This window comes from Enhydra lutris, unplaced genomic scaffold, assembly GCF_002288905.1.
Source record: "Enhydra lutris kenyoni isolate GAN:26980312 unplaced genomic scaffold, ASM228890v2 scaffoldscaffold94, whole genome shotgun sequence".
NCBI classification, from domain to species: Eukaryota; Metazoa; Chordata; class Mammalia; order Carnivora; family Mustelidae; genus Enhydra; species Enhydra lutris.
The window spans coordinates 600,606-615,935 of NW_019154178.1; the positions used below are offsets into that span (position 1 = coordinate 600,606).

Sequence of the window (15,330 nt, forward strand, 5' to 3'; positions counted from 1 at the left end):
TGCCGTCTTGCTAGTGTGAACGAGTTGGGTGTAGCTTCATGCATTTCCGTTGTTCATTTCATGGCATGAACTGACTTCCGTGCATGATCTTGTGTTTTCATGATAGCACACTTCAAATTCTCTTTTTTGATTTAAAAAGAAATTCAAACCTACCCTTAAAATATCCACAGGTACAGTGGGAATTGTGTTTTGGGGGCAAATGTTCTCATTCATAAGCAAAATTTCACTGGTTGTTTTTTCTTTTCTTTTCTTTTTTGTTTCAGGACTTGATTTCATTGGGGTTGAGGGGTCAGATTATCCCCGAAAGTCTGAGACTGCTCCTGGTATGATGCATCCAGGTGCCTCACTGCCCCGGATATTTTTTTAGATTTTAATGAATTGAAATATCTGTGGATATGTAACTTTCCTGTCATCCTGCTTTTTTCCTTTTCTGCTTTTCTCCCTCATACTCTGGGCCTGTTTTCCCTTCTTGAAAAATTTTGTCCACTAATGAAGATTCAACATTTACATTGACTCCTGTCTGCTGACAGAATGGAAACTCGTACCTGTTCAGATTCTTTGCACTCTTTCTGTCCTTCGTGCTGCGCCAGTACCGTCTTCTCGGCCACTGCTGCACGTCCTGTCTGGGGTCGAGTAGGCGTCTTCTTCCTTCCCATCCCAGATGCAGTCGCCAGAGTGCAGGCAAACATTCCTGCCTCGAGAGAGCCTGTTAGTGTGTGGTCACTTCCAACTCCAGGGTTATGTATGTGGACAGATTGGGATTCCATTTACCCAGGGCAGGATGGGTGTCAGTGCAGAGGAAGGGTAGTGTTACCCGGGAGAGAGAAGAGTGTGCTTTGTAGCTTGTCTCAACTGAGATTGGACTTCAGTTTGATTTGGAGAACATTGCCATTATTAAGTGGTTTGGAATTTCCCTGGTCCAGTTACAACGCTCTGAGAGGGGTATTACAGTGAACATCTTTTTTTCTAGGAAATGAGGTTCTTTCATTATTAAAAGTTAAGAATTTCTTTTTTTTTTTTTTTTTTTTAAAGATTTTATTTTGAAGTAGTCTCCATACGCAGTGTGGGGCTTGGATGCACGACCCCAACATCAGGAGTCACATGATCTACTGACTCAGCCAGGCAGCCCTAGAATAACTCCAGATGGGTTTTGTAGGTTTAGAATATTTCTCTTCAGTGACAGTGAAATACCTGAATGCCAGACTTCCGTTCTTTTAAGAGGGTTTCTCCATTTGGAAAAAAGACTTTAAGAGTTAATATGTACTCTTGTTCTAGAGAAGAAAATAGTGTTCTTGTCCTTTTCTATAGGCAGGCTATTTCTTACTGTGGTCCTTGTTGAAGGGAAGAATCCTGGCTCTCACAGAACAGTTTCCCTTTCCGAGGATCTATGTATACATGAAGCAAAATAAGGGGGATGTGGAAGGTGGTTTGATTGCTGATGGCCCTTTCCTATAGAAACTATCCTGACTTCATTTTTACCACCGTGAGGAGAGTGTACACCTGTATTGTCTTCACAGATCCCTTGGGTTAGATGCCACACTTTGTAGGATTAGGATTAGGATAATAACTGATGCACATTTAATTTCTCCGTTTTGGCCAGTGTCTTTTGAAAAGAGCAAGACCCATGAGGGTTTCTTATGATTAGTCCAGCGAGATCTATAAACTTGACTGCTACTGAGTATACATTTTTAAATTGAGTTCCTGTAGCAGATAGTTGTCCATCCCCTTAGTTTGGACCCTGGTCCTTCTTTACTGCCGTCCCGCTAGCCTGTGACGGCCGTTGTGTTCCTTCTCACTGCTGTTTTCTCCAGACCCCCAGAGTTGTCTCCTACCGGATGAGCAGGTGTAGTTCTCGTCTAAATTGGCTGCTGCCATTTTACTTGAATTGACCACTAAGTCAAAGGGCTGAAGGGTGTAAGAGTTTGCCTGGAGCATTGGGTCTGTTGTCCCCTGGCTCCCACACCCCCACTGCCTTTACCATTAAAACTATGTGACAAAACCAGAAAGTAGGTGTGAAATCATAATCTTATTAAAACCCTCGTCTTCTGAGGTATCACTTCCTAAATAGTCTTTTTCTCCTTCTGGAGCCTAGGAATCCCTTCTGATTACTAAAATCTGGCTACACTTTTGGCTGCCAAAATGTTAATACGTTAGTGTTTTTTGCACATATCTTGCACTGCCACTTAAAATTACTTCACTGTTGTTTGTTTGTTTTTTTTTCCTTTATTGCCAGGTGCTTGGAGGACTGCAACAGAGGAATGGGGAACTGAAGATTGGAATGAAGATGTAGGTATTCCCGGGTTATTCCTCACTAGTGCTTTCTATCCCTAAGTGGTGTTTAGGGATAGAAAATGGGTATGTTTCTACCCCTCAAAATTCACCCTTAAGATTCTGACCCAAAACTTTTACATCCAAAATAGTGTTCTGAGCCAGAACATTTCACATATGTTATATGAAGGAGACTGGGGATGAACAGGACTCTGTGGAACCAGACTATGGAAAGGGCAAGTGCACCTGTGTAAGTCCAATATCTGATTGTCGGATTTATCCCAGGAAGAGATGGTGGTTGGGTAGGGCACCAGAAAGGGAGTCAGGCAGGTGGTGCGCTGAGTAGCAGCCGCTGGCGGCACGTGGTGCTGAAGCCAGTTCTGTTGTTTGGTTCACATTCAGGCATTGGTGTACGGTCCTGGGATTGGCTTAGAGGTGGGTACAAAGAGAAAGGGACTGTACCACATCTTGAGGTTTACAATCTGGTTGGTTCTGGAACCCTTTTATTTACTTGAAGCCCAGCTTTGTAATTGAGACGAATATGTAGAGCCGGCTGTCGTCCATCTTGACTCAACCTGGAAACCTCGTACATGGGTGGCGTAAACGTGGCACCAAACAAGCTGTGAATTCACCGGAGTAGTACCTGAGAAAAAGAATTTTTCAGATTCTTGGTCACAGTCAGGCTTTTGTTGTCAATTCTACTTTTCAGTGATCATGGATTAACTCCTGTTTTAACATTTTTCATTCTACTTTCCTGTACTTGCGTGTGTTCAGGCAAGACAGCTTATGTAGCGAGAGGGTAATCGGTCAGACTGTCCTGGTTTGCCAGGCCTGAGTTCTTAACATTTCAGATGCACCAGCATAAGAGGGTGATTCTTCTCTGTTGTAACTGAGCTAGATTGCCTTGTGAATACTTTCTAAGATTTGGCTTATCTGTTTAAGCAACTTTCAGAAAATGCTATATTTGGGGGAGTAGATTCCCTGTTTTTAGAGAAGAGATTTTAATCAAAAAGTGAAAACAAAACCAAATCAAGTTTTGAATAGTTAGAATGAGTTATTCCTACAATTGCTTACCTACACTGCAAAGACTAGGTGTAATAAAGTCACCATTAAGGCAAAAATTGCATATTGTTGAAATTATCCCTGAAAAGACCTTAATTCACCAGTATTTGGGCCCTTATTGCTCAAAAGCTAGGAATTTAATTTCTTTTATTTCTGTCTTTGTCTTGGCTGTAACCTTTCTTTGAGAGGAAGAGTGGAAGTTAAAATTTGGTTTGGGTTGATGTGGGAGTTGGGAACTCTGATCAGAAGGTATAAAAAGGTTTTCTCTCTTTTTTCTATAGCATGTGTATTCAGGTTTTGTAAGTTTGGTGTGCATATCATGTGACTCCATTATATTTTACTGGGTTTCTTGATTTTACCCTCTCTTTTGATAAAATCACTGAGCCTGTCTAGAAGGTGCGTGGAGGTCAGTCCAGGTAGGGTTCCTCTGGGTAGGTGGTCCTCTCTTCTGAGGGTTTTCCGTTTTCCTTGGTGTTAAATTCCCCTTATTTATGCCAGATTTCTGACTGTAGCCCACCTAACACCAGGAGTGACTAATCCCTCTGTTTTACAGCTCTCAGAGACCAAGATCTTCACGGCCTCTAACGTGTCTTCAGTGCCTCTGCCTGCGGAGAATGTGACAATCACTGCTGGTCAGAGGCAAGTGTGTGGTAAAGTTCAGCATCTTTTTCTGGAGGGGCCTGGTGAAAGCTATGAGGAAGAGTAGCACTGGGCCTTCATACGCTCCTATAGTGTTGGTAGTAATGGTAACCAGAGCATACTAAGTTCCTCTTTAGTTGATTGATAGGTTTACAGGAGTTGATCTACTAAAGGGAAATCCATATATTACAATTTTAAGGATGTTTTTCTCCAAAATAGCTTCTTTAATTACATAGGTCAATCTGAATTAAAATTTTGTATGATACAACTTGACTGGTAGTAAGGTAAAGTTAAACATGGAAATGTTTTCATTTATTTGAGTTTGCAGAACTGTTTAGTAGCTTCTTCTCTTGCTTTATAATTAAGATTTTTGTCCACTGAGCCTACTGAGTAAAGCGATCATTTTTACTGTAGGATCTGGCTAATGAACTTTTTCGAATTTGATCCCTAAAGTATTGGGGTCAGTAGAGGAAGAAACACTTACCAGGAATATTTTTATCCCCAGAAGTCCTCTTAGATTATTTCTAGACCTAGGTATGAAAGCTGTTGACTCAGAAAGTCCTGAATTGCACTAGAAATAGGATGTTGAGGCCATTACCCCCAGAGGTGATGTGTATTGTTTTTCTGACACTAGTTCTTCAACTCCTTGACACCAGCTATAGCTGTTCAGTAATTCAGTTCAATTCTGATACTATCTAGAGTTGCACACAGCCTAGTAGATGCCTTTATTCCATAAGACCGCCTTGCTTCAGAGGTCAACTGCAAATGGGTGCCCAGGGTACCCATACGCTTCTGCCTGGCTGACAACAAATTTGGGAATTCTCACAGCCGCCTCCTTAAGTTCAGTAATCCGCTAACATGACTCACAGAACTCAGGGAAGAGGTTCCTTGCCATCATTGGTTTGTTACAACCAGTACTCAGGAACAAAAGCCAAATGGAAGAGTTGATATGGCAGGGCATGGGGTGGGACACAAAACCTCCCAAGTTTCGTTACTTAAATAGGCCCGATTGATTAAGCCATTGGCTATTAAAGGCAGACCCCAGCTTCCAACCCTAAGAGTGGGTAGAGTGTGCTGGGGCTGAAAGGTCTAACCCTTTAGTCCCCTTCCTGGTGTTGCTGGTGGCCGCCCCCTTCCTGAAGCTCTGTGGGGGGGCTCCTATCCTGAGTAACCTCAATATTGTAAACTTTTGTTCAAAGAGGCTCATTACGGGGCGCCTGGGTGGCTCAGTCGGTTAAGCATCTGCCTTTGGCCCAGGTCATTATCTCCAGGTCCTGGGATTGAGCCCTGTGTCAGGCTCCCTGGTGAGCAGGGAGTCTCCTCTTTTCCCTCTGCCCTTCCCCACCACTCGTTCTGTCTCTTTCTCTCAAATAAATAAAATCTTTAAAAATTCTCTCTAATAAAAGTAAAAGTAAAGAGATTTATTATGAATAACAAGATATTCTGGAAATTTTAAGGGTTTCAGGAGCTCTCTGTCAAGAACTGAAGACAAAACCAAACTATAGGTGTTTTTATTATACCACATTAACTTTGGGAATTTTATAAAAACTGGGGGAAGGATTCCAAAGACATTTGAAGAAGATGCCAGTGTTCTAGTATATGTTTTTATGTATTAGGTACTACTAATGACAGGTATTCAGTATTAAAATATTGGCTAAAGAATTGTAAAGTTTTGGCCTAAATAATCAAGCTGCTATTCTAACATTTGCTATTTCCTTAAATTGATTTCACTAAATTAAAATATTTGACATTATTATGGTTGACAACACCATTGGCACACAGGGGTTCTTACACACCAATTACTTTGGTAGATGAAGTATTTCAGGTCTTTGTGTTATTGATGAGGGCTTCATTTTGATCTAACCGTAGTCTGAGTTGTGAGTTGGGGAATGCTGGAACATTCTGTCATTATCCATCACGATGTCGCATCTCCCCACTAGAATTGACCTTGCTGTTTTGTTGGGGAAGACACCGTCTTCAGTGGAGAATGACTCATCCAATCTGGATCCATCTCAGGCTCCTTCTCTGGCCCAGCCTTTGGTGTTCAGTAATTCAAAGCAGAGTGCCATAACCCAGCCTGCTTCCGGAAACACGTTTTCTCATCACAGCATGGTAAGTAGGAGACATGGTGTCTTCCAGCCACACTTTCCTGCCAACCCCAGCACACACGCGCAGTACTGCCTTCTGATGGCAGGTTTGGGGCAGGGTAAAGCATCCCCTTTTGTCCCCTAAGCAACCTTGGGTGTAGAGATGTAGAATTGGGTAATAGGGGCACCCCCAGAGGAGGACTTAGTTTTGGACGCACTGAATCTTTTCTAGAAATGAGTGTGCTCAGTTACCTAATACTCGCTGTGCTGGATGTTACTTGCTCTTAAGAGAAAAACATGACTTCGAATTTTAATCCTTCTTTAATTCTAATTTAATTCTAATTAAACTTTGATGGGAGGTTGTAGTGCTTCCCTATTTCCGTCCTTCCTTCTTTTCTTTCTTTCTTTTTTTTTTTTTAAGATTTTATTTATTCATTTGACAGAGAGAGCACAAGCAGGAGGAGCAGCAGAGGGAGAGGGAGAAGCTGACTCCTGCTGAGCAGGGAGCCTTTGGTGGGGCTGGATCCCAGGACCTCAGGATCATGACCCGAGCTGAAGGCACATGCTCAACTGACTGAGCCACCCAGGCATCCTTCCCTATTTTTTGATAGAACAGAGTTGCCACATAAATTTGTTTAAGCCAGACATTTCTGAGCTAGGCTTCCAAAAACTTGAAGTTTTCGTGACTATTTCTGCTTACTATTAATCCCTTTCTCTGTAAGCAGGGTTGAGAGTAATTGCTTTGCCTGCCTTACTGAGCTGTGGAAAGACGAAGTAAGATGAATAAGGGCCGGGCAGGTTTGGAGTGGCCGTGGTATTGTTCATTAATGCCTAGAGCACTCACGGCATGTGACTTGCTGATCCAGTTAAAAGACTTAAGGTCACTAGTTATAGTAAAGGAATCATTTAATCTAAAGAAAGGTGGTGAACCAATTTTTGGGGGGGGGGTGTTGTCACATAAAGGAAACTTTATTTGCAGCAAAAAGGAGATCACGGGGGGGTTGACCAGTTTTTTTAATAGTCAGCAAATCTTAAGAAATACTTTTTTTTTGTTTGCTTTTCCCCTCCTATCTGTATCTTTTTTGGTGGAGGGATATTATAGTTGTAAGAGCTAAGAGACCATGTGTGTGCATATAATTTTATTTTTCCAGTAGTAGGATTATAGTAATTACTTGAGATAGAAAAGTGCTGAGCTAGCCTCTAATCCAGAACTGTCAGTTTTTAACTACTGTCTAAAACTTTTTGTGTGTAGTAATTTGTTAGTAGTAATTTGGTGATTGATGTTCTGACATATATGAAAGGTGGCAGGTGAGGAAAGGTGGGGCAGAAGGGACAGGGAGCAGAGCATTGGGATTAAAGAAAAAGGGAGAATGAAGAACGCTTGGGTGGCTCAGTCCATTAAGCATCTGCCTTCAGCTCAAGTGGTGATCCCAGGGTCCTGGGATCGAGTCCCACATCAGGCTCCCTGCTCAGCGGGGGGCCTGCTGGAGCTCGTTCGCATATGCGTGTATGCGTATGTTCACGCTCTCTCCTTCTCTCAAGAAATAAGTAAGTAAAATCAAAAGAAAAACATTAGAGACAAAAGTCATAAAGTTAAGGAAATAACACCAATCCCTGAGCTATATGGTGGGAAAATGTGGTGATGCATTCTATCTTTTAATTGCCTTTTTAATATCTGGATTGTAAAGATGTACAACCTAATTCAAACTCTGGTATGAAAAATAACTTTTCAGCATATTTCATTTATCCTAATAGTCTGTTTAATGTGTCACATGATAAACTAAATAAAAATACCAGTCAATATTGTGTTCTTCTCGTTAGCTGTATTGGTCAGTATGCTATTCATTTTCTTACCTATTAAGAGTAAATACTAGAGGATTAATTTCCCTTAAAATTTAATATATGTAAATAATATAGGAGGTCCCCGTTGTCATGTGTGATACGTGAACATTACCTCAGGTGCTGCGCCTTTAGCGTGAAGGTCTCACTCGCGGACTGTTTCTGATTATCATGGCTACATGCGATCATCTCTTTGCCACAAGCCCACACTTTTAACTCGACTTCTGGTGTTTTGTTTTTGTTTGTATAATCTTGCGAGATAGGCTGTAATGGGAAAAATGTCTTACCTTGGGTTGGACAGATTGGTTTTGTGTAAGAAAGCACTGCTCAGGGGCAACTAGGTGGCTCAGTTAAGGGTCCCTTTTGGTTTTGGCTGAGGTTGTGACCTTGGGGTGGAGAGATTGAGCCCTGCATTGGGCTCTGTGCTCAGTAGGGAATTTGCTTGGGATTCTCTCCCTCTGCACCACTCAGGTGTACATGCTCGCTCTCAGATAAATCTTTAAAAAAAGGGGGGGGGTGCATCTGGGTGGCTCAGTGGGTTAAAGCCTCTGCCTTCCACTCATGTCATGATCCCAGGGTCCTGGGATCGAGCCCCGCATCAGGCTCTCTGCTCAGCGGGAAGCCTGCTTCCCTTCCTTTCTCTCTACCTGCCTCTCTGCCTACTTGTGATCTCTGTCTGTCAAATAAATAAAATCTTAAAAAAAAAAAAAAAGAATAAAAAAGCACTGCTTAGTGTTGATCAGGATGGAATGGTTGGGTGAGAACCTAAAGAAAACCAGATTCTAAATCTCCTTGAAGGTGTTTTAAAAGATTTTATTTATTTATTTGACAGACATTGAGAGAGGGAACAGAAGCAGGGGGATTGGGAAAGGGAGAAGCATGCTTCCCACCAAGCAGGGACCCCAACATGGGGCTCGATCCCAGGACCCTGAAATCATGACCTGAGCCGAAGGCAGATACCCAATGACTGAGCCACCCAGGCACCCCTCCTTGAAGGTGTTTTAAAGTAGTCAAGGCCACATGCTTCATCTTCTGGGTGAGCCTGGTCGGCTTACCCAGGAGTAGGGAGTGGGGAAGATCTCCCCAAAGCCTTAAGAATAAATTTTGCTTTGTTTTTCATGGTTACTCTATAGAACTTGGATAGATACAGACCAAACAAATCATACTGACTTGTTCGTTGATTGTCCAGTGCAGACATTTTGACAGGCCCTCAGCTCCTCTCCTTCGGCTCCTGTGCTGGTTAGAGCAACGTGGTGCTGAGGCTCCGGTTTGCTCCTGTTACTTTTCAGCTGTTCAGTGGAAGGGACTAGGACATTAACCCTCAAGTGAAATTTTATGTTAACCTTCGTATTAATTTAATAATCACATACTGTTGATTCAGAACTAAAAGGAAAAAAATTCCTTTTAGTCATTAGATGTTAAATTCTTTTTTAAAGATTTTTGTTTATTCATTTGACAGAGACACCGAAAGAGGGAACACGAACAGAGTGAGCGGGAGAGGGAGAAGCGGGCTTCCTGCTGAGCAGGGAGCCTGACGTGGGGCTCGATCCCAGGACCTTGGGATTATGACCTGAGCCGAAGGCAGATGCTTAATGGCTGAGCCACCCGGGCGCCCCTAAATGCTTTTTTATGTACATTACTTGTTTAATCCTCCTACAGCTTTATGCAGTACTATTCTTATTTCTATTTTCAGGTGAGGAAAATGAGGTCAGAGAAGTTACAAATGAGTTTTCCATGATTCCATAGCCAGGATTTGAACCTAAGCAGTCTGACTGCAGAGACTGTGTACTCAGTCTGGTGACATTCTTTCCTTGTCTGATCTCCACTGGCTCTCGCTGTAGAGAAGTGTCTTTCTGAGTAGTGAACACATTTGCTTGCTGTGGATTTCTTTCATCTCTGTGTTCCTCTACAGGTGAGCATGTTAGGGAAAGGATTTGGTGATGTTGGCGAAGCCAAAGGTGGCAGCACCACAGGCTCGCAGTTCTTGGAGCAGTTCAAGACGGCTCAGGCCTTGGCCCAGTTGGCGGCACAGCATTCGCAGTCTGGAACCACCACCACCTCCTCTTGGGACATAGGCTCTGCCTCACAGTCCCCATCGCTGGTGCAGTACGGTGAGGAGAATGGAAAGTGACTTGAATTCTTTAAGCATGGGAGTATGAGTGCCAGACGCTGGCAGGAGTCAAGGGTGGAGAATATGTCTTGAAGTCAGAAGAAGGGCAGCTGGCTAGCCAGCTGGCTACTGCTCTTCCCTAGTCAGACAGGCTGAGTTCAGAAAGCTAGGAAATAGAAAAAAGTTGAGGCTTAGGATGTCTTTATTAAAATTAGACACATACATAGTTGCAGTCTTCAGTTGATCTGGGGGTTTTTGGGTTCTCCCTAGATTGGTTTTTAGTGTTTGAAAATAACACATTGCCTTTGAGAAGGTTCATGGACTTGGCTGTTTTAGGACCTTACATCCTAAATATAGACAGTTCCTAGATCCTGTCTTACAGAGGCGGGGTCGTCGTGCTGGCTTGATTGGGCTAAACTTAGAACAGGTGTGATCCGGTGGTCACTTTCCGAAATGAGGGTAAGCCCTAAAAAGAGAGCCTGTTTATATGAGGTACTGAATGTTGAGGGTCTTGTTTTCTGCTTTTTAGAGTAGGAAAGTAGCATGTGTTTGAGGTTTATCAGCATGTCTGGTCTCACACATACTGGGTTTCTTCATACAGATTTGAAGAACCCAAATGATTCAACCGTACACAGCCCCTTTACCAAACGCCAGGCTTTCACCCCGTCTTCAACCATGATGGAGGTGTTTCTTCAGGAGAAGCCACCGGCAGTGGTTACCTCCACCACCGCACCTCCACCCCCCTCTTCTCCTCTGCCGAGTAAACCCACCTCGGCCCCGCAGATGTCTCCCGGCTCGTCAGACAACCAGTCCTCTAGCCCTCAGCCGGCTCAGCAGAAATTGAAACAACAGAAGAAAAAGGCCTCCTTGACTTCAAAGGTAGCTGAGCTGTGAGATGGGTGTCATCTTCGGGCAGGACGGGTATGGGGTTGGGGAACTGAGATTATAAGGGGAGAGTGCAGATTGGAAGCAGAGGTTCGTCGCTGTCGTTAGTGTCACGTACGGTTGTACTGAAGCCCTTCCCTTCTGTCTGTAGATCCCTGCTCTGGCTGTGGAGATGCCTGGCTCCGCAGATATCTCAGGGCTGAACCTGCAGTTCGGGGCTTTGCAGTTCGGGTCAGAGCCTGTCCTTTCTGATTACGAGTCCGCCCCCACCACGAGCGCCTCTTCAAGCCAGGCTCCCAGCAGCCTCTATACCAGCACGGCCAGGTAGAGGACACATCAGTCATAAGACTTTTTTAATAGGGCTTTTCCTACTTTTTCTGAGTCTCGGGCTGATTCCTTTAATTCGTAAGAGACTGAGCCTCTGGCTGAATGAAGGAAAAGTAAAAGTGTCTGATTATAGCATTTCACTAAGTATTTCAAAATACCGTTACCAGTGTTGTCTCTAACTCGGAACAGGTGGAGCGATGCCCCTTGGGTGCTAGAGTGTCTGCGCCCAGTTCTTTTTTTTTTTTTTTTTTTTTTTTAATTTTTTTTTTTTTTTTTTGTCAGAGAGTGAGCACAGGCAGACAGAGAGGCAGGCAGAGGCAGAGGGAGAAGCACGCTCCCCACTGAGCAAGGAGCCCAATGTGGGACTCGATCCCAGGATGTTGGGATCATGACCTGAGTCGAAGGCAGCCACTTAACCAACTGAGCCACTCAGGCGTCCCTGTCCGCGCCCAGTTCTTAAGAGCTGTGTGTGACACCTTTAGCAGGAGGACCTTGCTATCTGGCTCACAATGCCTCTGACACATTTGGTCCTTTGCTGTGTGCCTTGTGCCTAAGAAGGGTGTGTCTCTGGCTTCCTAGAAAAGATGGAGCATTGATATATCACATAAGTTAAATGGAACCTTTCCTGCCTCCTCCGATAACCACGTGGGAGAGCCAGCGGAAACAACAGCAAATCTGGAGGACTTTCTGGGACTCGGCCGTTTTCCTTAGTCCTTCGAATTTAAGGACAGCGGTGTTAGGCCCTAGCCTAATCTGTTGAATCATCATTGCCATTGATGCATGTGAATATTTTAAAAGTTCTTCTCAGGAGAGTTTTACCAGTAACCTTATATGTAATAGGGTTTCTGAGAGAGCCAGGAGGTCAGAGGTCCTTAAAATGAATATGAGCAAAAGATGACTTTCCTCGTGCTTAGGTTTCCTGTGAGGGTGTTTCAGAGGGATCAGGAGTGGTCCATCCTTTCTGCTTTTGTCTCTTTTTCCCGTAACAGCAGAACGTAGGGTAGGTGTTTCAGTTTACACCCGATTATATAGGATGTGGAAATGCCTATTGTTGTCAGGAAAAGATTGTTTTTTTTTTATCTGTTCCTGGAGGTTTTCATTTTGACTGTAATCAAATTACCCTAGTAGAAGATCTCCACTATTTCCTTCGTATCAGTGGATCTGTTCTGCTTCGTTTCTCTGAGATATTTCCTTCTGCATTCCCCACAGTGAATCTTCATCCACAATTTCATCTAACCAGAGTCAGGAGTCCGGTTATCAGAGCGGTCCAATTCAGTCGACAACCTATACCTCCCAAAATAATGCTCAGGGTCCTCTGTATGAACAGAGGTCCACACAGACTCGACGGTACCCCAGCTCCATCTCCTCATCACCCCAAAAGGACCTGACTCAGGCAAAGGTAGTGGCTTTACAAGTCCCTGGGCTGTGGTTAGGACAATATTGGGGAGAGTGTCTTCAGTGTTAGAGTTTTACTTCTTGATAAATGGTGCTGGGATACCTCAGAAGTGCGGATTCAGAAGCTGGAAAAAGCACATTTCTGTGGTTGGTGATATTAAAAAGTTCTTTTCAGCAAGCCTAGATATTCAGAGCCAGAAACCATTCTCTTTGCAGGAAAGATTCATTCTTTGTAGTAGAATCAGTGTCAAATAATGGTTTACTTTTCTGGGAAGATCTGAGTTCTAGACTTCTGGGTGTGTACCAGTAGACACCTTGCTGTGTCTTGGCCCAGTGCGGGGACAGCATGTCCCAGAGGTGCTATGGAGTGATGGTCAGATGCAGCCAGCGCACTGGCTGGTTGGGCTGCACTGTCGGACTTCCCCGTCCTCCCTGGGGCCCTAGACTTAGGCCTTTGCTGTGTCTCTTCTGGGTTTGGGGAGTCTCAAGCAGGTTGGGGGTTGCCTTCTGCTGCCGTGGGTGACACGGCATTGGCGTTCCTTGTTTTCGTTCCGTTTTAAATTCTTGTCATTCTGTTGGGATAGTCCACATTACGTTAATCCTTCGGTCAGCTTGTAGAATTCTCTGAAAGGTTTGTTCGTGGAAATTAAGCTGAGTCAGTGCTGACTGGGCCTGTCCACTTGCGCTTGCTTCTTACTCCTCTGTTGTTTTGTACCAGAATGGCTTCAGCTCCGTGCAGGCCCCGCAGTTACAGACCACGCAATCTGTTGAAGGTGAGTGTTCTTCAGGCCTTTTCCTCTATGTTGTAGTGTTTTTCCTCCCCTTCAGCACTTTTTGCTTTTCTTGGATTATAGTGAGAAGAGCCCCGGCCTTGGTCATAGTCTTGATTTGGTTCTGCCTTGCTATTTAATACCAAACAGACTTAAGTTTCCAGTTTCTCTGTTTTAGAATAGTGATAATACCCTTGGTTCCCTTAATTGCATAAATGAGATCAGTGCCCTGAAATGCTTAGAATCTAAAAAGAGAGAGAGAGAGTGAGAGGGGGTTACCTAAACACACAGAGTCCATTATTAAATAACTCACACTCTTGGCTTGGGGACAGCCTGGGACTCCCATGACTAGGAGTCTCTTTACTTCTCATAGACACTCCTTTCCTCTGGCGAGGTGAATTATTTATTCTTTATTTCCAGGTGCTACAGGCGCTGCAGTGAAATCTGACTCACCTTCTACTTCGGGCATCCCCCCTCTCAGCGAAACGGTGTCTGCAGCTTCCTTACTGACAACAGCCACTCAGCACTCATCCTCCTTGGGTGGCTTGAGCCATGGCGAGGAGAGTCCAAATGCTACCACCACGCAACACAGCAGGTGATTTGGGTTGCGCTGGACGTTGGGGTTGTGCGGTGCAGGAACAGAGCTCTCTGCCTCAGCTCTCCCTGCTGTCTGGCAGGGGCCACGTTAGCGAGGTGGACGACCTGAAAGCCACGGGAAGTAGAAGCAGAGGAGGCCTATCCTCCCTTCTCAGCAGCCACTCTCGCTGTGTCTGCTCCCTCCTTTGGGCTGGTCACTGCGCTCCCTGTGATCTCAGATCTCCTTGGCCCCGTCTTCCGCCTCCTCTCCTCACCCCTGTTCCTGCCGCATGCTCTGGGTCCCGTAACCACAGCAGTGTGGCTGATGGCGGCCTCCTCTTTGCAGCCCCTTAGCCACGCAGCAGAACACCCTTTCATCATCCACATCTTCTGGGCGCACTTCTACATCTACTCTTCTGGTAAGTGTGATACTGCAGAAGAGGAAGTGTGGTTTTCTTAACACTTCTTAAGAAGGATTCTTGGAAATCTCTTCAGGGGATGGCAGAAGCAGGAGAATCCATAGGTGCTACAGGGCTGTGGGCCAGTTCCCCAAACCCCCTGAGTCTTTTTTTTTTTTTTTTTTTAAGATTTTGTCTGTCTAAAGAGATTACAATTATCTAATTATCTAAATATTATCTAAAACTTATCTAAATATTTAATTATCTAAAGAGATTACAATTAGGGCAGAGAGGCAGGCAGAGAGAGGGGTATGTAGGCTCCCTGCTGAACAGAGAGCCCGATGCGGGGCTCGATCCCAGGACCCTGATATCATGACCTGAGCCAAGGGCAGAGGCTTAACCCACTGAGCCAGGATCCCTGACTCCTGAGTCTTTATGTGACTTTTTGTTCGTTTCTTAACACTGAGGTGGGTGGGACTTTGTGTGCTCTGACAAGTGCTGCAAGAATGTCCCTTTCCTGCTCTGCCTGTTGTCATCCCTTGGTCTGGGCTGTGCCACACTGACCGCTGAAAATCATCCGCGTGAGTCTGGGCATCAAGCTTTTGACCAATCGTTAATTTTAGTCTTGTGATTTAGAGTAACCATTTGTGGAATTAGGCTGATAGGGTAAGGAAGTTGCATTCTGGGCAAAGATGTCTGGTTTGCCAGGAACCTGGGGGAAGAGGATGAGCGCTGAGTCTTCCTTCGAAGTCTCTTTTTTCTTAGACACAGATTCATTAGGACTTGCTGAACTAGTGAAGGAGAATGTGGGAGGGAAGACTGGGATGTATTTCTTTGACTTGAACAGTTCTTGGCCAACCAGCACTGGTTTCTGGGGTGTTGGTCCCCGCTTACTCTGCTGCCTCTGACGAGGGTGATGTGCAGTGGATCTGTTGTTAGCCACCCCTGCCTGACGAGTCTTGGGAAATGGGTAG

At 44.5% G+C, this 15,330-nt stretch overlaps 1 protein-coding gene across 11 annotated transcripts in view; it reads left to right on the top strand.

Annotated features, from left to right (window-relative positions):
• Window positions 1–15,330, top strand: part of LOC111138910 (ubiquitin associated protein 2 like) — a 41,300-nt gene that overhangs the window by 13,996 nt on the left and 11,974 nt on the right. For 5 of the 11 annotated variants that reach the window (XM_022490899.1, XM_022490901.1, XM_022490894.1 and 2 more), the window contains exons 9-19: window positions 264–338; window positions 2,234–2,286; window positions 3,884–3,969; window positions 5,910–6,081; window positions 9,808–10,006; window positions 10,607–10,884; window positions 11,042–11,214; window positions 12,427–12,616; window positions 13,331–13,385; window positions 13,803–13,977; window positions 14,305–14,377. In XM_022490899.1, coding sequence (XP_022346607.1) covers window positions 264–338; window positions 2,234–2,286; window positions 3,884–3,969; window positions 5,910–6,081; window positions 9,808–10,006; window positions 10,607–10,884; window positions 11,042–11,214; window positions 12,427–12,616; window positions 13,331–13,385; window positions 13,803–13,977; window positions 14,305–14,377 — 1,529 coding nt within the window. Of the gene's footprint in view, window positions 1–263; window positions 339–2,233; window positions 2,287–2,313; window positions 2,519–3,883; window positions 3,970–5,909; window positions 6,082–9,807; window positions 10,007–10,606; window positions 10,885–11,041; window positions 11,215–12,426; window positions 12,617–13,330; window positions 13,386–13,802; window positions 13,978–14,304; window positions 14,378–15,330 lie in introns of those variants that run through there. The other 6 variants (XM_022490903.1, XM_022490897.1, XM_022490898.1 and 3 more) reach the window with 3 other exon arrangements.